Source organism: Solanum stenotomum, chromosome 6 (assembly GCF_019186545.1).
Source record: "Solanum stenotomum isolate F172 chromosome 6, ASM1918654v1, whole genome shotgun sequence".
In the NCBI taxonomy this organism is placed as follows: domain Eukaryota; kingdom Viridiplantae; phylum Streptophyta; class Magnoliopsida; order Solanales; family Solanaceae; genus Solanum; species Solanum stenotomum.
Window position 1 is genome coordinate 43122201 of NC_064287.1, and position 25706 is coordinate 43147906.

Here is a 25706-nt window from a genome sequence, read left to right on the forward strand (position 1 = left end):
CTGTTGAGTTGAGTTACTGTTCATTGAGTTGGTCAACTGTATCCATTGGTGTATTACTTTTATATCGGAAAACATTTTCCTGCACAAAATTGAGTGAACTCTGTCCCTGGGTTTTGACCGTGTTTTTAGTAGTAATAAAGCTAGAGAAGAAGAATGAGTGATTGCTATTAACAAAAGGGATGAGCTATTTAGTGTATTTCTAGACTTCTGTAAAATGGATGAAATATGTTTGTATCTATCTCTGAAGATATTCGATTATTACGTGCAGTAAATTTTTATGAATCAACAATTCGATGGCCAGAGAATCTTGCATTGATGTGAGAAGAACCATCAGTTGCTGTGTGGAGACAGGACATTTAGACAATTCAACCAAGGAACAATTGGAATATGCTAGTAGTCAACTAGTTCCTTTACTTCGGTTTCTACGTGTTCTGGAGAAGGATAACTTTGAGAATGTGATATCAAAAAATCTTACGCCCTTATTCAGAGAAGCTGACCATGGCTTTTCTGAGATACATTCTCACATGAAGGATCAAGGCCTGACGAGTGATACTAGAAGAATGATTTCAGAGGCGTTAAAAGTAATTGAACTCGGAAACATTGCTGAGCAAATCAAAGCTTCAAAGCCATTCAGACCATCTATCCCAATCACTGTGGATATGGTGAAGCACGTAGTAGCATGCCTTGGTGGCGCTTTTCAACTGGCAAACATCGTAAGTGTTGATCCAATTCCACAGGAAAAGCTGGAAAACTTGGAAAATCTAGGATGCTTTCTCATGGTTACTGCAAAGTGGTGCATTGAACATGAGAAAATGAAGGATCTCTTCAACATCGCTGAGGACGTAGCTTATACTGCCGCCTGCACAGCTATCACATTTCATACAAGTGCTAAGAAATCTCAACATCGGGAATGCTTTCTTAAGTTTTCCGAATTGCTGGAAAGGATAAACCCTATTATTAAGCCTGAGTTTAGGCACCTTTATATCAGTGTCTTGAAAGCATCATATTCATCCAGATCAAAAATTCCAATGACAGGTGATAGTCTTCTGTATCTATCCGATGATGTGCTTGTGACATGGAAGTTTACTCATTTTGTCAGAAACAATCTGGAAACGCTACGACGTCATAAAGCCATCTTAACTCATGTTACCTTTTCTGGTCGATTTCAATGGCTCCTTCTTGGACAACATAAGCTTTGTCAATTTCTCTCTCACTTGAAAGACAAAAAGATTCAGCATGAAGAATTACGTTCTTTTTTACTATCTTATATGGAACCTCTAGCCATTGAGGCAGCAAGTGAAATCTATTCCTTGTATGATGTGGATTTGGAGAAAAATATTGAAATAGACAGTATGCTTCTTCCCTTGCGGGTGAAGTTTAATCATTTCAAATTAGAGAGAATTCTTTTTGAGAAACATCTTCCGTATCTACTGACATTCTTTAGAACTTTTCTCATGGATACATTGGAGCAGTGCAAAGATCAAGCTCAGCTAACTGATGTTTTGACCCTAATTCAATCTGCCACTACTGTAACAAGGGAACTTGTCCATTCTCTTTCTGGACAATTGTTATGGGAAACTAATCTCGTGCAGCATCACTTGCATATAAAGTATAAATTTTATAGGACAGCAATTAGACAGATATGTCCCGTCTTTTCATCATCAACACCAGAGCATCCTACAATAAATCTGCTGAACTTTCTTCCTGTTAACTTTGAGGACATTGATTTATATTTAACCATTCTGAGATTCCCAGCAACATCATCCCTCCCTAATAACCTGGATTTTAATGAGTATTTCATGGGGTTGCAGGGATATATTCTCGAAAAGCTACTACTCAATGATGAAGTCAATCTAAAACTTACTAATACAGATATGGTCAAAAGGCTACACAACGGGTTGTTGGTCCTGGTAACATTTCTTCTTGATCCCACTACTGAGTACATCGAATACAAGAACCAAAATGATCTCTCGACAGAAATTGGAACCATAGTACTTGAGGCCGAAGCTGCTATCCGTTTATCTTACGAGGATGGTTTAGATAGCAGCAAAAGTATGAAGCTCAATCTTGTGCTTCAGCATTTGACTATTGCTTTCAGTCTAATCAAGTCCGAGGGAAACTTCATGGATCTACTAAAGCACAAATACACTTTGGAAAGTCAAGTTCAGATTCTGATAGAAAATGCTCACGAAGAGATTATGTTCTTTAGAGCCTTTCTTATAGATCTTCTTAGGCAACAAAAAGAGCTTGAGAAATTGGATGATCTCATAAAGCATGCTGAAGTTGCTGCCCGCAAGGCAGCATTAATTAGCCGTTGTAGCTATGGAGGTTTCATGGATGGAAGCATCTCCGGGAAAATATCTGATTTCCTAGAGGAGATCGAGTCTGTCAAGATAGTGGTCAGAGAAATATGCTTTGAAATTCTTGATGCTTCACCTTGCAATACGGCATTAACAGATGTTGAAGGCCTTATCAACTTTTTATTAGACCATCTGGACAGAATGCTTGACTGTGATGTTGTTTCAGTCTCTTGTTTGGAGAACGGAATCCCGGTAATCAAAGAGAGACTAGTGTACTGGGGATCTTTTCTTGCAGATATTGTACAGTACCGCAACATGCATCAAGAACTCCAACACCTTGTCAAACATGTTCAGGATGTTGCTAATGGTACAAGGTACGTCTTTAACTTCTCTTTCAAGGGCTATGTACCTGCTTGGTTTAACATGCTATGTCTCTCCGATGTCAAGCAATTGCTCAAGTATGTTGAGGAAGAGATCAAAATGGTTTGTTTTGAAGTTCCCGATTTGTCAAGTTATACCTTCCCCAAGACAAATGGATTAGGATTTATTGAAACTTTTTTGGAAAAACTGGAGGAGCTTTTATCTTCTAAGATCAATTCGATCATTGAATTGAAGCATCAGATTAAATCAGTCAAAGAGGGCTTATTGTCACTGAGAGTTCATTTTGCAGCAAACTATAATGAGCATGATGAAGTTTATTGTCTTGTGACAAGTGTTACTGAAATGGCGTACAAAGCAGAGTATGTCATTGACTCCTGCTTAGTCAGTTCTCATCCACTCTGGTACAAATCTCATTGGATCTCTGAAGTTGTTAAGAATATTAAGCTTTTAAATAAAGTTGTTAGTGAGACTTGCAACAGAAAGAAGATAGGTGTGACAATGCATGAAGTTGCAAAGCCCCCCATTAATCTTGCTCCAACATTATCAGCTTATACTCCAAGAGAAAATGAAGAAATGGAGGGTTTCCAGGAAGCAATGGGCAAAATAAAGAAGCAGCTTCTCGGAGGATTGTCTCAGCTAGATATTATCTCCATAGTTGGTATGCCTGGAATTGGAAAGACCACTCTTGCCGAGAAGATATACAATGATCTCATAGTTATCCCTCACTTTGATGTTCACGCCAAGTGTCGTGTAACTCAAGTATATTCATGGAAAGAGTTGCTTCTTACCATCTTGAATGATGTTCTTGAGCCTGCTGATCGCACTGAAACAGAAGATGGTGAATTAGCTAATAAGCTGCGTCAAGTTTTGTTAACCAAGAGATTCTTAATTCTTATAGATGATGTGTGGGATAAAACAGCATGGGACAATTTATATATGTGCTTCAAGGATACTCAGAATAGGAGTAGAATTATTGTAACAACCCGGCTGAGTGACATTGCCAATTATGTTATATGTGAAAGTAATCCCCATCATCTTCGTTTATTCAGAGATGATGAAAGTTGGACATTATTACAAGAAGAGGTGTTTCAAGGTGAGAGCTGTCCACCTGAACTTGTAGATGTGGGATATCGAATAGCAAAGGATTGCCACTTTTCATTGTGTTAGTTGCTGGTGTTCTGAAAGAGAAGGAGAAGAAAACAGATCTGTGGAAACAAGTAGAAGAAAGTCTAGGTTCCAAAAATATTGGTACCTTGGAAGAGAGTATGTCTTTAATTGGATTCAGTTATAACAATTTACCACATCATCTGAAGCCTTGCTTTCTCTATTTTGGAGGATTTTTAAAGGGAAAGGATATTCATGTCTCAAAATTGACTCGGCTGTGGCAAGCTGAAGGGTTTGTACAAGCAAATAAGGAAAAACGAACAGAAACCGCACAAGATTTCTTGGAAGATCTTATTAGTAGAAATCTAGTAATGGTCATGGAGGAGAGACCCAATTATAAGGCGAAAAGATGTTGCATTCATGATCTCTTGCACAATTTCTGCTTAGAGAAGTCCAAGCAAGAAAACTTCCTCAGACAAATGAACCGGTACTGAGAATTATACTGATTTCATTGTATTATGCATATACCGTTAAACCAACTCTCATTTTATTATATGCTTATTCCAACCCTCATTGTCATGTATTTTTGTTTCTTTTCCTTTTTGTCTGATTTAGGGGAGAGGATTTGCTTCCTGAAAATCCTCAAGACTACCGGTTGTTCATCCATTCTTACCAAGATGAGATTGATCTGTGGCGGCCATGTAGCTCAAATGTTCGTTCTTTACAGTTCAAAGTGACAGACCCGGATAACTTGTTATGGCCTCGTGATTTATCCTTCATCTTTGACAGCTTCAAACTTGTCAAAGTGTTGGATTTGGAATCGTTCAACATTGGTGGCACTTTTCCCGGTGAAGTACAGTCTCTAATTCATTTGAGGTACTTTGCTGTTCAAACTGATGCAAATTCAATTCCATCATTTATAGCTAAGCTTTGGAATCTTGAAACTTTTGTGGTAAGAGGATTAGGAGGAGAAGTAATATTACCTTCTTCTATTCTAAAGATGATCAAATTGAGGCATTTGCTTGTAAAGAATCGTGCTTCATTTAGTTTGCAAGAGATCTTGGGTGAATCAGTTTCTAACTCTCAATTAGATTATTTGGAAACCTTTTCCGCTCCACATCTCTCTTATGGTGAAGATGCAGAGATGATCTTGACAAAAATGCTGAATTTGAGAAAATTGAGTTGTATATTTTCGGGTACGTTTAGTTATTCAGAGAAAGTGAAGGGAAGGTGTGTTCGTTTTCCCAGATTAGAGTTTCTAAGTCACCTTGAATCCCTGAAGTTGGTTTCCAACAGCTATCCAGCTAAACTTCCACACGAGTTCAATTTCCCCTCAAAACTAAGGGAATTGACTTTGTCCAAGTTTCGTCTACCGTGGTCCGAAATTTCTATAGTTGGAGAATTGCCTAACTTGGAGATTCTAAGGTTACATTCCAGAGCCTTTGAAGGGAATCAATGGGAAGTGAATGATTCAGAGTTTTCTGAACTCAAATACTTAAATTTGGACAACATCAACATTTCACAGTGGTCTGTCTCCGACGATGCTTTTCCTAAGCTTGAACGTTTGGTTTTAACCAAGTGTACACAGCTTGAGGAAATCCCTTCTCCTTTTGGTGATTCCGTAACTCTAAAAAGCATCGAAGTAAACAGGTGTGGCTGGTTTGTTGCCAATTCAGCCCTGAAAATTCAAACAACGCAACATGAAGACATGGCAAATGATGCGTTCACAGTTACAATACATCCTCCGTATTGGGCTAGAAGACCATCTGCTCGACTCTTATCTGGTACGTATTCACCAAATTACATTTCCACTCGTTCATTTGTCTTTAATTTACACCAAAATATGTTGATGTTTTAGTTTTATACTTACGTTGGTGACCTTCTCTTTTAATTGTTTCATATATCATTCAATATCTATTTATTGTGAAAAGTCTTGGTGAGTAAAGGGATCCATTTCTTTGGTGTACGTTCCGTTCAGGTGTGCAAAAAGAAGATGCAGGATGAGCCTCAGCTGAGGAAATATCATGTTGAAGGTTTTCACAAGAAATAAGTGTTCGATTAAAAGTCAACAATGATTTGCCATGAAACTTGTAACGACTTTGTGAGCAAGAATCTAGATACTTGTTTTTAAATTTTCTTTTACTATTCTAATATATTGGAATTTTCGAATGATTGCCACTTGCTGCCCAATAAGTTGCAGTACGTTAATTCAAAATTATACCAAGCGTTACTTTTTTTGAAGATATGTGACTATTTGGAAGTTGCTATTATTCATCTCTAATAAAAAGCTAGTACTCAATTAAACGAAACAGTACATAGAGGGAAGCAGGTACTATTGATAAGCTAACACCGGATGACAGGATGCAGTGTAGTAGATTATTGAATCATGAGTTCTAACTTCTACGAATCAGATCTCAGTAATCAAACACACTGGGTGGTATGTGCATTACCATTCCACTAAGCTTTTCCCTTTTGAAGATCCTAAAAAGTATCCGTTCCATGAATGTAGTACATTTTAGTCTTTGCAAAATATGTCAAATTTTAACATGAATGCAGTTGACACCCAATTTTGTCCCTCATTTCTTGTATTTCATTCTATTGAACTTCTAAAATATTAACAAGTTAAATATATTATATTTCACTATTAGTTTTGGTTATTACTATTGTTATCTTAATTATCTATTACTCTAACCTTTATTATTTTTTATGATTATTATCATTTTCACAATTTTAAAATTATATATTTTATTATCAAAACTATCACATATTGTCGTCAAATGATTGTCATTACTTTATCCCAAGTTTCTTACTTACTAAACTTTTTACATATATATATTATGCTAGTTATTAAATTAGAAGTTCAAAGGAATCAAAGGAGGAACAAGCCATAAATAAAAAGAATTGGTCAAAGTGAATCCAAAAGTCGTCCTAATATAAGCCCAAACAAAATGCAATTCTTCTCATTTCATTCAGCCCATTTTAGAATCCAAACAACAGCCCAAATTTGGTCTTCCAAGACAATATTGAAGACTACCAGATCTAGGGTTTGAGACTCTCTCTCTATCCTAAGCAGCCCCACTCTTGTCTTCTTTCTCATTTTTAATACAAGGGAACTCCAACTTTGTCAGCCAAAAGATAAATAATGCTACACCATTTTCATGCAAGTTTGCTTTATCTATTTCAATATATTCATCAAGATGCATATGATCCATCACATAGCAGATATGGCTCCAGAAACAAGCTCACCATTTCAAGCATAAATTTAACCAGATCACGTGAAGGTGTTAGTGAAAACTTACAAGGAAACAAAAATACAAGATTACAATTGAAAATAAAAATGAAGAAATAAATCTCTTCAGACTGAGGCGTGGATATGTCGCTCTCTTTAAGGAGATTCAAGCCCACTGCAACAAATGTTTTCACCGGTCCAGCAGTAGTCCTTCTTGACTTGTCCCCTCTAGGATACAACAGCCTAATCGCAAAATATAACTCAACAACTCTGGACCAGAGTTGAGTCCAAAGCTCCACAAAAAGAAACACCTTTCTTCAACTAATAAGAACTCTCTTTTTGACAAACCTTATGCACTCTATATTTTCTTGTTGTATTGTATGTAACAAACCAAATGAAGACCACCACTATTTATACTAGAAGAAGTCTTCCTAGCAATGAATAGGAAGATAATGGTGTAGTAAATAGTGAAGATAATGGTCTTAGGAGTTACATAGGTTACAAGGTGTAATGGAGGAATAAAAGAATGAAATAAAGAAACACTAAGCTACCAACGGCTTGCTACTGCACCAAAAACTTTGTAACATATGCACTAACTCCATTTGGAGTAATGCTGAATAGCACTAATGCAACAATTATGATATGCAACGGCAGCAAACTGAAAAACCACTAATGGTTGGCAGCAACGGCTATACTAAGTTTTAGCAAATTAATATACAAAATATGAATATTAAAATGCTAATAAACCAGCAATCCCCCACTCATTTTAATATTAGATAAGAGAGTATATCAGTTGAAGGAAGATTACTATGCATAATGAAGGTGTGCTCTGCATTGAACCTCCACTTAGTGAAACAGTAACTTTTACTCCAGAGTCGTAGTGGTCTCAGACTTGAACTATGACTGCTTGAGGGAAATAAAATATCACTGCTCACACATAATAATCAAGGTGTTGACATGAGCTTTAAAGTCAGCACGTTATGGCCATGTGTTATCCCGGTTTCATGAGTGCATTTGAGAATAAGCTCAATTCTCATAGGAAGCGACCTACTTCCACACATCACATAGGTGAAATCTGTCGAGAGTGCTCCTATAAGCTTAACACTCCACCCATATGGGCTACAGATATTCATTAAGAGTTTTGTCAACTCAACCTTCACATAACTACAGGAAACAATGCACTCACATCATAGGGAGGGAATAAAAAGATAGTGCATTTTTCACAACAAGTCATCATATAATTAGTTTTTCCCTTTGAACTTGGTTATAGGATCTCTAGTCTCCAGGTTGGGTTTCCTCATATATGACTCAAGGATTTATAGGCTTCAATCCCATCCCCCTCGATGTGCTCCAGACTTTTTCTCTTATTAAGGCCTTAGTAAGAGGATCTGCAAGATTATCACAAGATTTGATATAATCAACATTAATGGTATAATTTGTCAAATATGATCTTACATTACTATGTTTCCTCCTTATAGGTCTAGATTTACCGTTGTAATAACGGTTTTGAACTCTACCAATCGCAGCAGTGCTATCACAATGAATTAAAATAGGAGGAATTAGTTTTTTTCAAAATAAGGTATTTGAAATAATAAATCTCTTAATCAATTCGCTTCCTCACTAGCTGAAGCTAAAGCAATTAGTTCAGCCTTCATGGTAGAGTTAGCAATAATAGTTTGCTTTTTTTTATCTCCAACAAACAGCACCACCACCTAAAGTAAAGACATAACCAGTGGTAGAACAGGAATCACCTGATAAAGTGTTCCAATCTGTATCACAAAAGCCTTCAAGTACAACAGAATATCTTTTATAGAACAAACCACAATTTTTTGTTCCAATTAAATATCTCATAACTCTTGTTATAGCACGCCAATGTTCATTACCTGGCTTGCTTGTAAACCTGCCAAGTACTCCTACTGCATATGCAATATCAGGCCTAGTGCAATTAGTCACATACCTCAAACTTCCGATTATGCTAGCATATTCCTATTGATTTATTACATCATTTTCACTTTCAACAGGAAATAAGTGAACACTTGAATCAAAAGGAGTTACAACATGCTTGCAATCAAGAAAGTTATATTTTTTAAATATTTTCTCAACATAATGTGACTGGTCAAGGAAAACTCCATCACATGTTCTTGTAATTTTTATTTCAAGAATAGCATTTGCCTCACCAAGATCTTTCATATCAAAATGGCTTCTAAGAATATTCTTAGCTTCATCAATAACATTCATGTTAGAGCCAAGGATCAACAAATCATCAACATATAGGCAAATAATCACATGTGAATTATTCCAAGACTTATGATATATGCACTTATCACACTCATTTGTTTTAAAACCATTCTCAATCATGCAGGAATCAAACTTTTCATGCCATTGCTTAGGTGCCTGTTTCAAGCCATATAGGGATTTAGTAAGTTTCCATACTTTTCTTTCTTGGCCTGCTTCAACAAAAGACTTGGGTTGATCCATATAAATTTCCTCATTTAGGTCTCCATTTAAAAAAGCAGTTTTTACATCCATTTGATGAATTTGCAAATCAAAAACTACAGTCATAGCAATTAAAAGTCTTATGGACGTAATTCTTGTTATCGGTGAAAAAGTATCAAAAAATTTTAGGCCTTCTAGTTGTTTAAAACATTTTGCAACTAGTCTAGCCTTATATTTATCAATAGATCCATCCGGTTTCAACTTTTCTTAAGACCCATTTGCAACCAATAGTTTTACAACCCGATGGTAAATCAACTAACTTCCAAGTTTTATTAGAAATTAGTGATTCCATTTCATCATTTACAGCCTCTTTCCAAAATATAGAATCATGTGAAGATAATGCTTATTTCAAAGTGAAAGGGTCATCTCCAACATTAAACACATAAAAATCAGGACCAAAATCTTTTTCTACTCTAGTTCTTTTACTTCTTCTTAACCAAAATCATCAATTTCTTTATTTTTTTAAAGTAGAAGTAGAAGAACTAGGTAGTGACAAAATATTTTGTTCAATCCTTAGACCCCCACTATTTTTAGAATCAAAAGGAAATTTATTTTCATGAAAAATAGCATCACCCGATTCTATCACAATATTATCTTCAAGATTAAAAAATCTATAGATTGTACTATTTGAAGCATAACCAAGAAAAGCACAAGTAGTAACTTTCTTACCCAATTTTGTAATCTTGGGATCCATTAGCCTCACAAAGGCTAGACAACCCCAAACTATTAGATATCCCAAACTTGGCTTGTAACCTTTCCACAATTCAAAAGGTGTCAGTTTAGACTTTTTATGAGGCACGCGATTCAACACATAACAAGTAGTTAAAATAGCTTCACCCCAAAAATTTAAAGGTGCATGTGACTCAATAAGCATGGCATTAGTCAATTCAACCAAAGTTCTATTTTTCCTTTCCGCTACTCCATTAGATGAAGGAGAGTAAGGAGGAGTGGTTTCATAAATTATTCCCAATGATCTAACAAAAGAATTAAACTCATTTGACTCATATTCACAGCCTCTATCACTTCTAATTTTTTTTATTTTTCTTCCAAACTGATTTTCAACCTCATGGAGATAAGTTTTGAAATTTTCAAAAGCATCACTTTTATTTTTCATCAAGTAAACATATGTAAACTTAGAAAAATCACCAATGAAAGTGATAAAATATCCATTACCTCCACGATTTAAAATTCCACCAAGTTCACAAATATCAGTATGAACTAATTCTAACAAATCAGTTTTTCTTTCAACTTGAAAATGAGGTCTTTTAGTGATCTTGGCTTTACTACAAGCCTCACACTTTTCAAAATTCTTTTTCATCATTGGCATTAATCCTAAACTACTCATGATTCCAACATAACGGTCATTAATATGACACAAACGAGCATGCCAAAAATTGGTAGAAGAAAGCATGTTAAACAGAAGTAGAAGTTTTATTCATCTCAACATTCAATTTGAACATCCCATCACATGCATACCCCTTTCCCACAAAAATATCCTTCTTCACTAATACATATTGATCAGATTCAATAATCTGTTTAAAGCCTGCTTTATTAAGAAGAAAACTAGACATCAAATTTTTCCTCATAGAAGGAGTATAAAGTACATCTTTCAAAGCTAATACCCTTCCAGAAGTAAAATACAATTCGACACCTCCCGTTCCAAGCACTTGAGTTGTGTGGGAATCACCAAGCATGATGGTTTTGGGCTCCTCAAAATGAGTATATTTTTTAAACCAGTCTTTGTCATAACAGACATGACGGTTTGCACCAGAATCAGCCCACCATCCATCAACACTCTCAATCATTTTTATGTCGGTAATCACCGCCACAAAAGGTTCTTCAGTAACGTTTGCCTGAGGGTTACCGGAATCTGCAAAATCGAGCAATATGCCCACTCTTGCCACAAACAAAGCACGGTCCCTTATCTTGAACTTGTTGATTTTGTGCTTGGTTATTTTCACCATTATTTTTCTTGAATTTTTTCTTCTTAGGCTTCAAAGAAGTATTTTTGTGAGTTTCATGAGTAGCATTATTTGAAGTAATTAAATTTACTTTCGTTGTGATGTTGTTCTCTTCTGTTTGTAAAAGTGCATTTTGGCCTCTTGCCTCTTCTTTCATGCGGATTTTCATTATCAAGGTTTCAAGGGAGGTTTCCTTTTGTTTGTGGTGCATAGTTTTTTGAAATTCCTTCCAAGAAGGTGGAAGTTTATCTACTATGCCACAAACAATAAGGTTATCTCCAATTTTTACCTCCTCAGACCTTAGCTCTCCAACAATCATTATAAAGTCTTGAGTTTGGTCTACTACTGATTTGTTGTCCACCATTTGGAAACGAAAAAATCTACTAGCCGCATATTTTTTCGCTCCAGCCCCTTCGATATCATACTTACTTTGCAACGCTTTCCAAATTTTCTTTGCACTAGAGTAAGTTCTATCATAATAATCATAAAAATTATCAGATAGACAATTAAGAATATAATACCGACATTTATAGGAATCACCATCGTACCACTTTCTCTAGATGAGACATAGTTTCATCATCATTCATAGAGGTGATGTCTATTTTATTAGAATTCTTCTCAGTTAACACATAAGAAACATTGAGAAGACTCAAGTAGAAAAGTACTTTACCCTTCCATCTCTTAAAATGGTTACCATTAAACCGAAATGGCTTGTTAACGCGTTTTTTCAATTGTTGCCATGATGAATTCTCCTTAAAATTGTTAGTAAAAACTTACAAGATAACAAAAATACAAGATTACAATTGAAAATAAAAATGAAGAAATAAATCTCTTCAGACTGAGGCGCGGATATCTCGCTCTCTTTAAGGAGATTCAAGCCCACTGCAACAAATGTTTTCACCGGTCCAGCAATAGTCCTTCTTAACTTATCCCCTCCAGGATACAACAGCCTAATCACAAAATATAACTCAACAACTCTGGACAAGAGTTGAGTCCAAAGCTTCACAAAATGAAACACCTCCCTTCAACTAATAAGAACTCTCTTTTTGACAAACCTTATGCACTCTATATTTTCTTGTTGTATTGTATGTAACAAACCAAATGAAGACCACCACTATTTATACTAGAAGAAGTCTTCCTAACAATGAATAGGAAGATAATGGTGTAGTAAATAGTGAAGATAATGGTCTTAGGAGTTACATAGGTTACAAGGTGTAATGGAGGAATAAAAGAATGAAATAAAGAAACACTAAGCCACCAACGGCTTGCTGCTGCACCAAAAACTTTGTAACATATGCACTAACTCCATTTGGAGTAATGCTGAATAGCACTAATGCANNGCACTAACTCCATTTGGAGTAATGCTGAATAGCACTAATGCAGCAGTTATGATATACAACGGCAGCAAACTAAAAAACCACTAATGGTTGGCAGCAAAATGATTGGCAGCAACGGCTATACTAAGTTTTAGCAAATTAATATACAAAATATTGATATTAAAATGCTAATAAACCAACAGAAGGTTATGTCCATCCAAGAACATATCGTTCAAAGTTCAAAATACATCTTTTTCAACTCAAAATTCCGCCCAAATGACATCCTAGAGCTTGAACCTCTTCTACAAATATTTCCTCTGTTTTTAGTCATAGGGGGAGAAGAATTTTGGTTGATAAGAAAAATCACTCAACAAGCTCTTACACTCACAAGAACATCACTTTTATATTTGAAAATTGGTTACAAAGGATTTTCGAATCTCCTCTCTATTACGCTTGACTTTATTTGAGAAACGGGTGTAGATTCGAGGCCTGTAACTTCCCCGTTCACTGCTCCACAAGAGTCAAAGAGTTTCACTTTAAGACTCAACGCTTTGCTTGCGAAGTCTACCTATCATTTACCCACTTATATGCTCGGTATTCGCATATCATCTACTCGTCTCGACTGCTTAAGCATGAATTGCAAATTTCTCGTGGAAGCTAAAATGGCTTTTATTATCTTATAATGTTGTTGTTTAATCCTTAGTGTGATTAAAATCTCTCATGTGATTAATTGTTTATTTTTATTTGTTGTGTGTGGTTGACTCTTAAGAAATAGATTATTATAGCTAAAGCTCTTTTAAATGTTCTTTAGGTAATAATAGTTTATTATTTTTTTCACATGGTTAGAAAAGGGTCAAAAATACCCCTGAACTATTAGAAATGTATCAAATATACCTTCTGTTTGATTTTGGGGTCAAAAATACCCTTATCGTTAGTGTATTGGCTCACATTTACCCCTCAAAACTAACAGATGTCATGTCACTTACAAAATCACATAAAACAATATTTTTTTTGTTGACTTGGAAATTCAAATGGACAAAACTCTCAACATGGCAGCAACAATCCACAAGTGGGGTGGGTGTAATACACCCTTGGCTCAATAAAAGTCCCAAAATGACAAAATTACAGCGAAATTAACACAACATTTTGATACCAAATCTTTATTTCACAATTCTTTATTAAAAAAAATACAAACTAATCACTTTTCAGTTTCTTCCATAGCAAAATCAATTCAATCAACAATTAAATAAGCAGGCATGAAGATATAAATCATAAAAAGTATTAAAAACACAACTTTTTTGAACAATGCTGATATATCCCCTGACTCTTCTCCGTTCACATTGTCTACTATTTGATAGATCGGTGTGAAATGCAGATATATACGTATGGAGAATTGTCGGGTCGGGTCAGAACAATGGAGCTTTGGCCGACAAACTGATAAAGAATAGAGAGAAGAAATCTGGTGTGATTTTTCCTATTTTATTTATTAACTTTCGTCGAGTTTTATCAGTGGTGTCTACATCATCTTCTGTTAGGAGTACGGCAATGGCAACATCGATCTTGTAGATTACTTTCGGTTGTATTTGCATCTTTGCATTCAGTGATTTCTTTTGTGGATCTATGATTGTTCCACTACAATTTACACATCAGGTTTGAATTTCCAAGTCAGCAAAAAAATATTGTTTTATGTGATTTTTTAGGTGACATGGCATCTGTTAGTTTTAAGGGGTAAAAGTGAGCCAATACACTAACGGTAAGGGTATTTTTGACCCCAAAATCAAACGGAGGGTATGTTTAATCCATTTCTAATAGTTCAGGGGTATTTTTGACCCTTTTCCGTAATTTTGGAGTATGGTTAAATGTTCTTTTTTTCATAAAAAATGAATGTGCTTGCAAAATAACTTTTGTTGTTTTCCTAACAAATCTAATCTTTCTTTGAATATGAATGGGTCTTTATCACATATGCTCCCATTTTCAATCAACAATAAAAATAAATGTTTTCAAAATCTTTTAATTACAATTTGTTTTTTGAAGGAATTTTTATAAAATATTTTTTAAATTACCTTTATTAAAGCTATATGATATTTAACATTTATATTGTAATTTTTACTTTCTCACACTTAGCCTATTTAATTAATTAGGTTTGGTCACTTAACCATTTTAATGGATTTTAAAGTATGTCTCACCTCTTTTCTTTAAATTAGTTGAATCCTTACCTAGAATTTTATGTTTAGTGGATCTTAAAATGAAGTTAACTTTAGGCAATGACTTTAATCAATTTAGGTATCCTAATTCGCCGTAATAATTAGGTAGCGATTTCTTAAGTTAGTTATTAATTTGGAAATCACCGAAATTTTGTACACTATTTTGCTCCGGTTAAAATAGGGTATAACAGCTTGGCGACTCCATTGGGGAGTTAATAGATTCTAACCATAACGGACTTTGTTTAATTAGGCTTTTATGTGTTTACTTTAATTACATTATTTGTCCTCAACTGTTTTACATGTTATTGACTGTTTGTTTACTTTGAATTATTTTCACATGATATCAATTATTCATATAAATTACTTTTACATGTTATCAATTGTTTATTTGCTAAAACTATTTATGTGTTAATGTTTTTCTTAACTGTCATTCTGTTCATATTTCTCCACTTCTTGGAAGTTCACACTTTCACACGTACACGTGAGGTGTGTTTTGTGCACCCACAAATTTCTTTCAAAATTCCAAAATTTAGGAGAGTTGACATATGTGTGGGGTGTCCGGATCTTTTTCTGTCTGACCGCATAACCTTCTCACTCGAGTAGTCTACTCGGAAACCTTGTGTCTAATAAATTCACTCCTAGTTTACCTAGAGTAGAGCTAAACCAACACACTTTACAAGGAGCATACATCTTTTCATGACCTAAAAGGCTTTATACCCTTGGTGTATTAAGTCCATTAGTTAGCTTTACCTTAAAAGTCCAAGTGGGCTTCCGACCCCAAGTGACGACCTATCATTATTTATGTGCATACTTGAGGAATATTTATGTCTAAATATGGACCATTTGCTCTAATTAATTAAACTTTAGGAGGTGGTATGACTAACCTTCCCGTGACAGCTACGAAGACTTGACATTGGAATACAAGAAGTGGCGATATCACCAAAGGAACCAAGAAGGGTGGACATAACAAAATTTCTTTTACTTTATTTCAGTACTTTACGTTGTATTCATTCGACATGTAATTAAAAAAAATTCACTATTTTTGTACCTTATTCTGAAAAAATAATAATTTTCTTTAATTAATCAAGAGCAATGGAATGACATATTATGGCAAATATACTACTCGAGTCTACGTTAGGCCTGCCTCTGGCACAAAGAGGTCACAAACATATTAGGACGCATTTATATGTTATCTTTACAATATATTTGGCTTTACTTGATGACTTGTTTACATGTTATTCTTACAACTTATTTGACTCTACTTGATGACTTGCATGCTTTGTGATTTATTTGAATTTCAGGGGCATATCTTTACTTTTTCATTTAAAACTAACATTATTTTTTTTTATTTTCTATCCCCAACCAAAAGTTGATTCGTGTTAACAATCGAGCTGGCCGACCATCCTTACTTCACTAGGTCCAAAGCATCATCATTACCTCGGCGTAATTGGGCTATTCAAGGAAGAAAAATCACTATGACTAATCCAATTGCATCTGATCCAATTGGTCCAGGACATATCATGGTTCCTAATGACTCTCTCGAGACTTCTGAAGATTGAACTACTATAAAACATGATGAACACATCGCCCGCTTGACTCAAGAGATTGAGGATCTACGTAGCAAACTAATCCGGGTTAGAGACTTAACCAATTTATCCATCACACTCCAAAGTCCACTTCCTGAACCTAGGAGTACTGCACCAAATTAAACCCACCTCGTTTTCCATCACTTGATTCACCAGTTCCTGAACACTTCCCCCCACAACAACCTCTACCTGCCAACAATAACTTTCCTCCAACTACTCCCGTAAATCTACCAAATTTGACACCCTCCTCCACAAAGTCAACCACCTGCCTACATTACCTATGCTACTCCTCCTAATCCACCACCTGTCAACCTACAAAATCAACCTACAACTCACACTTCTTACGTTTCTCCACCCACTAACACCTATTCAGTGCCTACAACTACTCCCATAAACCCATCGAATCCACCACCTCCAATCCAAAATATGCCCATTGTCCAAACATATCCAGCTCAGAATGTACAAGGGGCACTTATTGCCACTCCTTATATGCAACATGTTCCTCCAGTATATACGGTGGAAACTCAAGCCTTTACCAATCCAATATCGGTCAAGTATAAACCTTACAAAGAGCAATTCAGTTTTTAAACCACGGAATGTCACTATTTTCAATTTGTGTTCTGATAAAACAAAAATGGGGGAAAAAAGAAGTTAGAATAATTCAGTTTCTTCGACATAATAATTAACAATACGTATTACACTATTAGAATTCACACCAAAGAGAGGATAAAAGAAAAACCTACTGTTAGATGAATGCTCTGGGAATTGACATGAATATAGAACTTCCAACATAATTTGCACAAAAAAAGCCAAAAATATTTGACGAAATATGACCTAAAAATAATTGGAAAAAAAACAACCTATTAAAAAAGGAAACTCTATCCAACAAGACTAAGACTAACCCAAAATTTACTAATTAAAATCATACTATAAAATAAGAGAATTTCATAAATAACAAAGATAATAACAAATAGCTAGTGTAAGCATATATAAATTCTGGATTTATACAATCAGGAACAGAATTATACAAATTCTAAATTTATACAATTAGGGACCAAATTATCAAATTTTGAATTTATACAATTAGGAAACCGAATAGCAAATTTTTGCGAAACTGTAGCCACAAATTAAAAATAATCGAAACTTATAGCTATATTACATAATATACTCTAGATGTTTGTCATTTTCGTGTAATTTACCCAAAGAAGCTATAATATTATTTTAATAGTAAATTTACACGATTTTACCTAATTCCCTATTTCACGTATAAATACAAATTGTATCTGGCAATTTGTTTTTTCTCACATTTCTCTCATTTATATTATCTCTATTTCTCTCCCGCGTCTTAACTCCACCAATTTAACAAGATTCATTTCAATTTCTTCTAGTTTAAACTAGATATTTTTTAAATTCACATTTTTGTGATTATTCATATCATGTAAAAAAATTATTTCACAGTAAATACATCTGCATATTTGTTGTTCCAATTCTTTTTTTCCAAGTACAATTTTCAATTATCTTTTTAGGATTTGTGCTAAGCTTTCACAAATTCTCTATCAATATTGGAGTTTAGTATACAAAAAATTACAATGCGGGGTGATTGTACTAGCGCTATTGATAAGAGTATTGAAAAAAGCAATATTGTTGTTGAAGAGAAGTCTTCTCGAAAGATATCATGATGCACCAAGTGTTCGAAAAAATATCATGATACATCATGTATTCGAAAGGTATCTTTCATACATTATGTATAAGAATTATGACACATCATGTATTTGAAAGGTATCATTAATACCTCATGTATCCTAAATGAATCATGTATCCTAATTAAACGTATCATGATATACATCATCATATCAAATATGTATTGTCAATTTAAATTTAACTATGTAGAATGATTAATAAAAAACCTATATTACAAAAAAATATATATAAGAGCAATATAACCAGCGGCAAAACGGATGTAAACGGCTCTGCAAATAAGTGAAGCTTTCGATAGAAACAATAAGCAGAGCTCAAATTTTGTGCAAACTCTTTTTGTTGAATTATAAGTCAAAGAATGAAGCTTTCGATGAAACGTTTGCTAACCAAAATGAAATCTGAAGCTTTTCATCGACGCCCATAACGGAGGAGACTGAGAAAGTGTACTGAAATTCCAAGCAAAGATTCAATGGGGTGTTTGCCAGAAGAATTGATCGAAGCAATTCTTGTAAGGGTTCCAGTTAAATACCTCTTACAGTTCAAATATGTTTCCAAAAATTGGTTTAATTTGATTTCCAGTCCTGAATTTGTGAAAATTCATCGTAATTTTTCTGCTAATGATTACAACCGCCATATATCTCTGTTACAATTTCGGGAAGATATTATATATTGTTCTGTTAGCTCTTTATTTCATAACTCTGTTAATGAGGCACTTGATTTGGATTGTCCCATGAAAAATCCACCTCAACGTGTATATATTTCTGGTTCTGTTAATGGGTTGGTTTGTCTTGCCGATGGGTTTAGTGGGTTAGTGCTATGGAATCCATCAATTAGAAAGTTCAAGAAAGTGTTCGGCTTTGTGCCTACACAGATGCGTGAATGATGGTCCAAGTGTGGTTTTGGATATGATGAGGTTCACGACGATTATAAGGTAGTGGGTATTTTTAGTAGCATGATTAAGGCCAATTTTAGAGTCACAACGTTATTACAGTTGTTTAGACACCAAAATCACAACAAACGGAGACGAGTCAATTTTAGAGTCAAAATGGGAATCGTGGGACCCGCAACGAACTGTCCGAATTTGACTCCGTCAAGACACCCTAAACAGCACCCCAAACTTGTGTTTCAAAATGGAACACAATGCGGGGCTCAAAACGCAGAAAAACCAACAAGCAAGAAAATCACACTTTAATCAACTAAAAGAAAACCTACAGCAGTCTAAACTCGAAATCTACAAGTATCTAATGGTGCTCAGCACTCCTTGAACACTCTATGATGAAGCCACGACAATTTCCAACACGTGGGACTTCGAATCACCCAAAACCGAGCTAAAATGAGTGAGATATGACCAAAACAAGGATGCCAAAAACAAAAGCTCGAAAAAGAGTACAGCAGTCAGGTTTATCGCGAAATTTACCTTGAACTACGCGCACCCGACAACTTCCGAACACTCTACAGCGAAGCCACCAAAAATACGAAGTTCCCGCACTTCAAATCACCTTATTCGGTTGAGAGATGAGAGAGTTATGAGGGTTTTATGTTTTCCAAAAGTGCAGAATTTTCTGCATCTTATAGCAGATTTTTCTGCACTTTTCCCCAAAATTTAAAAACTTCGATGGGGTACTCTGAACTCGTTCGGAACCCCGTACACGCAAACGAAATATGCAACCATACCAAATTTGATTTTCCGGACTCAATGGCACAGTCAAAATTTTCATACGAAGTCATCTTGACAAAAAGTGGGTCTCACACCCAAATGTCATTTTAAGTCAAAAATCACAAAAGAACTTCGAAAAATATCGAATCCTCGAAACACAAAAGAAAGGTCAATCTAGACCAAACTTGACATTTCGGAGCTAACCGCGCTGACGGAATTCTCATCCGAGCGCGTTTACTCAGAATGTTGACCAAAGTCAAACTTAAGCTTGAACTTAAAGTTAAAACGCCTAATCGCACAACCTCGAGAGTCATGCCGACCATGCTACTAGCCTAAAATGACCCTTCTGGAGTTAATGGAATCGCCATAAATGGATTCCGATGTCATCTTCTTGAACTTTTGATCAAAAATGATCGTTCAAGGTTCATAAGCTCCAAAACACAAAAACTCGCATCAAAACCAAACGAATGACCAGGTGACCAAACTGTCAGTCCCAGCAAGTCGGATTTAGTAGCACCTGATGCCTTATGCTCTTCTACTCAAAGAATATATATATTGAATAATTTTCACATACAATACTAGATTGCACACACGAATCTGAAAACATCAATGGACTCAAATGACTAGGAGTATTATATATATACATAAAATCAGATTGACAACATTAAAGATGGAAACAGTATCTGGTACTGGAGGAAGATAAACTCCATCAAATTGCATGGCAGTGACAGAATGGTATAACAATAGCTCTTATTGTTTAACTGATAATGGAAACTTTCTGTGAGTAGGAGCTATAACAAACTACTAGGAAGGCTGCAGAAAGTACACAGAAGTTGCGCTGATATGGAATTCTATCATGCTGCCTAGACATAGATTTATTGTCTGGCTGGCCGTTCAAGGGAAATTTCTGACTAAGGAGAGGATGATCAGACTTCATAAACCAACAGAGGATGGAATTTGCTGTTTACGACAATAAAATTGAATTCCACCTACATCTATTTGTGGAATGTAGTTGAACAACCAAGCTGAATTAATTGAAGACCTGGACAGTATATATAAAATAAGAAGGGGATGACGCAATGTTTAAGATGGATCAAATGTAGGCATGAGTATAGAAATTGGATTCTTTTTTCTGTTTGACGCTGTAGATATTCGACCAGACTTCCTCGAAGATGGCTTAAATCTCTAGAGTGCTTTTTAGGTGTAACTGTTTGGTTGTTATGGTAATTCTTCACAGTTTACCAAAAAAGAACAAAAAAACATTAAACATGCTTATAAAGATTGGAACTTCAGTTCATACTAAAGCAAAGCAAGGATGTATCTTAGCACCCTTTATTTATTCTAACAAGTGGAATTGCCTCAAATTCCTTAGGCAAAGGATAACCGAACATCGATGAACTCCTCAATAGATATCCATAAAGAAAACTTCTCTTGATAACACAGATCTGTCTTTGGGAGAAAGACAATTCCTTTTCAGCAGTTCAGAACAGAACAACACATGAAATTTTTTGCAATTTATACAAAGTTTGCATTCATTGACTCAACTACAAGTATTATTGGATTTAGATGTTCACCTCATCATATTGAAGCAAAGGCAGAATGTTGGCAGCCCTTAATCTTATTAGTACAAGTAGGAATATTTTCAAATTCCTTAGCTGGTGTCAGTATGCAAAGATCCAAAGATTGTCACTGCTGATGACTTCTTCAAATCAGGCTTAAACGTAGCTGGAAATACTTCAAATAATGTTGGATCTGCAGTAACTATTGTGAACGTTAACAACTTACCAGGGCTCAACACTCTAGGCATTTCATTAGCTCGTATTGACTATGCACCATACAGTCTCAACCCACCACATACACACCCTAGAGGAACCGAGGTTCTTACGGTCCTTGAGGGCACACTCTATGTTGGTTTTGTCCTTTCAAACCCGGGTCCAAACATGAAGAACAAGCTCTTTACCAAGATTCTACATCCTGGAGATGTGTTTGTTTTCCCAATAGGTCTCATTCATTTTCAATTTAACGTGGGAAAAACTAAGGCTGTTGCATTTGCTGGATTCAATAGTCAAAATCAAGGAGTCATCACCATTGCAAATGCAGTATTTGGCTCAGACCCACCAATCAATGACGATATCCTCGCTAAAGCATTCCAAGTTGATAAGAAAGTTGTGGATTATCTCCAATCACAATTCTGGTGGGATAACAACTAAATTAGTATAAGCCAAACTATGGTGCTATAATTATTAATTTGTGTGGTTTTTATTTGTAATCGTTAGTAAACTTCAAGATTATACAGTCATGTTGACTGATTTTACTTGATCTGTATTAGATGTACTAAGCTTGAAACTTCAAACTTCAAATTGTGTCAGTAAAGGAGGGCTTACTGTGTCTACAATCGTTGACTGATCATTTACCAGAAATCTACGATGAGCATGATGAAGTCTATAGCCTTATAACAAGAGTTACTGCAATGGTATACAAGGCAGAGTATGTCATGGACTCGTGCTTGACCTATTCTTATCCACACTGGTACAAAGTTCTTTGGATTTCTGAAGCTGTTGAGGATATTAAACTTCTAAATGAATTTGTTATGGAAACATGTGAAAGAAAAAAGATAGACGTGACAGTGCACAAAGTTAGAAAGACCTCAACTTATCTTGTGCCATCTTTATCAGCTAATACTCCAGGATCAAATGAAGAAATGAAGAGTTTCCAGGAGGCAATGGACCAAATGAAGAAGCAGCTACTTGGAGGTTCGCGTCAACTAGATGTCATCTCATTGGTCGGCATGCCAGGAATTGGTAAGACTACTCTTGCCGAGAAGATTTACAATGATCCAGTAATCACCTCTCACTTTGATGTACGTGCTCAGTGTCGCGTGACTCAAGTATATTCATGGAGATATCTGTTTCTTTCCATTCTTAATGATGTGCTTGAGCCTATTGATCGCAATGAAAAAGAAGATGGTGAATTAGCTGATGAGCTGCGTCGATTCTTGTTGACCAAGAGATTCTTAATTCTCATTGACGATGTGTGGGATGATAAAGTGTGGGACAGTCTACATATGTGCTTCAAAGATGCTTGGAATGGGAGCAGAATTATTATAACAACACGTCTGAGTAACATTGCCAATTATGCTAAATGTGAAAGTGAACCTCATCATCTTTGCTTGTTCAGAGATGCTGAGAGTTGGACATTACTACAGCAAGAGTTGTTTCAAGGGAAGAGCTGTCCACCTGAAATTGTTGATGTTGGGTTTCGAATAGCTAAAAAATGTGGAGGGTTGCCTCTCTTCATTGTATTAGTTGCTGGTGTTCTCAAAGAGAAAAAGATAAAAGCAGAATTCTGGAAGGAAATAGAAGAAAGTATAGGTTTGCTGAATATTGGTATCTTGGAAGAGAGCATGTCTATAATTGGATTCAGTTATAGGAATTTACCGCACCAATTGAAGCCTTGTTTTCTCTATTTTGGAGGACTTTTAAAGGGAAAGGATATTCATGTCTCAAAATTGACTCGGTTAGGGTTTTGTACAAGCAAGTGAGGAAAACGGACTACAAGATGCTGCAGAAGGTCTCTTAGAAGATCTTATTAGTAGAAATTTAGTGATGGACGTGGAGAAGAGGCCCAATGGAAAGCTTAAAACATGTCGCGTTCATGATCTGTTGCATAAATTCTGCTTGGAAAAGTCCAAACAAGAGAATTTCCTTCTTCAGATCAATGGGTATAAAGAACTATTCTGATTTTATTGTATTATTGTTTATATCAACTCTCATTTTCATTATTTTTCTTTAAACAGATTCACCGGAGGGGATACATTTCCTGAAAGGTCTATGGAATACCGGTTGTTTGTTCATACTTCTGAGGATCAGATTGATCAGTGGCAGCCATCTCGCTCAAGTGTTCGCTCTTTGTTATTCAATGTGATTGATTCAGATAACTTGTTATGGCCATGTAATATCTCGTTCATCTTTGACAGCTTCAAACTTGTTAAGGTGATGGATTTGGAATCGTTCAACATTGGTGGTATTTTTCCTAGTGAAATACAATTTCTAATTCATTTGAAGTATTTTGCTGCTAAAACTGGTGGAAATTCAATTCCTTCATGTATAGCTAAGCTTTGGAATCTTGATACTTTGTGATAAGAGGTTTGGGAGTAGAGGTGATATTACCCATTTCACTTCTAAAGATGTTTAGAATGAGGAATATACATGTAAGCCATCGTGCTTCATTTAGTTTGCCTGAGAACATGAGTGAATCACTTGCAGACTCTCAATTAGATAATTTGGAAACCTTTTCCACTCCACATCTTGTTTACGGTGAAGATACAGAGATGATATTGAGAAAGATGCCAAAATTGAGAAAGTTGAGTTGCATATTTTCGGGGACATTTGGTCATTCAGAGAAAGTGCAGGGAAAGTGTGTTTGTTTTCCCAGATTAGAGTTTCTAAGCCACCTTGAGTCCCTCAAGGTTGTCTCCAACAGCTATCCAGCTAAACTTCCACATGTCTTCAGTTTTCCCTCAAGACTTAGGGAATTGACTCTGTCAAAGTTTCGTCTACCATGGAGCCAAATCTCGAGTATTGGAGAACTTCCTAACTTGGAGATTCTTAAGTTACTTCTCAGAGCCTTTGAAGGGGATGAATGGGAAGTGAAAGATTCAGAGTTCCGTGAACTCAAATACTTAGAATTGGAGGACCTCAACATTGCACAGTGGTCTGTCTCCGAGGATGCTTTTACTTTGCTTGAACGTTTGGTTTTAACCAAATGTAAGCGGCTTGAGAAAATCCCTTCTCATTTTGACGACGCTGTATCATTAAAAAGCATTGAAGTAAACTGGTGCAGCTTGGATGTTGCTAATTCAGCCAAGGAAATTCAAGCGTTTCAGCATGATGAAATAGCAAATGATGCATTCAAAGTTACTATACAGCCTCCAGATTGGGATAGAAATTCTTCTCCTTGACTCGTTATCTGGTATGTTCTTGTCATGTTCATTTTTCTTTTATACCACACCATGCTTATTATTACTTGAATCTGAGTTTCCTTTCTCAGTCAATGTTTCATCCAGGCTTGCAAACAAAAGATGGAGGAAAACCTCAGCTAATTGAAGGATCTTCATCAATAAGTCAAGTATTTGAATTAATTTCAACTCTTAGTGATTTGTGTGAAACTTGTAATGAATTTATGAGCAAGAGCTCACATCCTTTTGCTAAAGTTCCTTGAACTATTGGAAATGTGAAATTATTGTTATCAGTGTGCTACATCTTTTCTTAATCAGTATATTGAAAACTTGTCCTTTCGGCATGTGAAAGACTTATTTGTCAAGGTCAAGATGATTATATATATATCGTGTGTACCTACAAACATGAACCATCAAAGTTTGATTAGATGTACAAGTGATCTTTTTATTTATTTTTATTTATGAGGTACAAGCATGTGCATGGATGAAAAACATCTAGTTTTTCTCTCATTTCAACCTATTTTTTTCTCACATTTCAAGCTTTGAAATTGGCATGCTTTGGAGAGGATTTCTCTTTTGTTAGTTTTCGTTGTTGGAACAGACGTATTGCCTCTGGCTCCCATTCTTGATAGGGATTTGCCTATTTACTGAAATGAATATATATATTTTCTAATTTTCCTCTACTTGTCCAACTGACAGAAGTAGAAGGAACTTTTCAACTAGAACCCGAGACCTCTTGTTGAGGTGGAGGGATTGCATCCATCCCAGATGCCTCTTGGTGTGGGAGACCTCCTATTTCTGCCAGAAAAATATGTTC

General features: G+C 35.5%; 1 protein-coding gene and 1 pseudogene across 1 annotated transcript; both read left to right on the top strand.

The window, feature by feature from the left end:
• Positions 1–293: 293 nt before the first annotated feature.
• On the top strand, positions 294–24898 carry LOC125868776 (putative late blight resistance protein homolog R1B-12; annotated as a pseudogene).
• On the top strand, positions 18745–22269 carry LOC125867116 (putative germin-like protein 2-1). The gene is made up of 2 exons (XM_049547543.1): positions 18745–19150; positions 21598–22269. The coding sequence occupies exons 1-2, from the start codon at positions 18745–18747 to the stop codon at positions 22140–22142; spliced, it is 951 nt and encodes a 316-aa protein (XP_049403500.1). The 3' UTR covers positions 22143–22269.
• Positions 24899–25706: the final 808 nt, after the last annotated feature.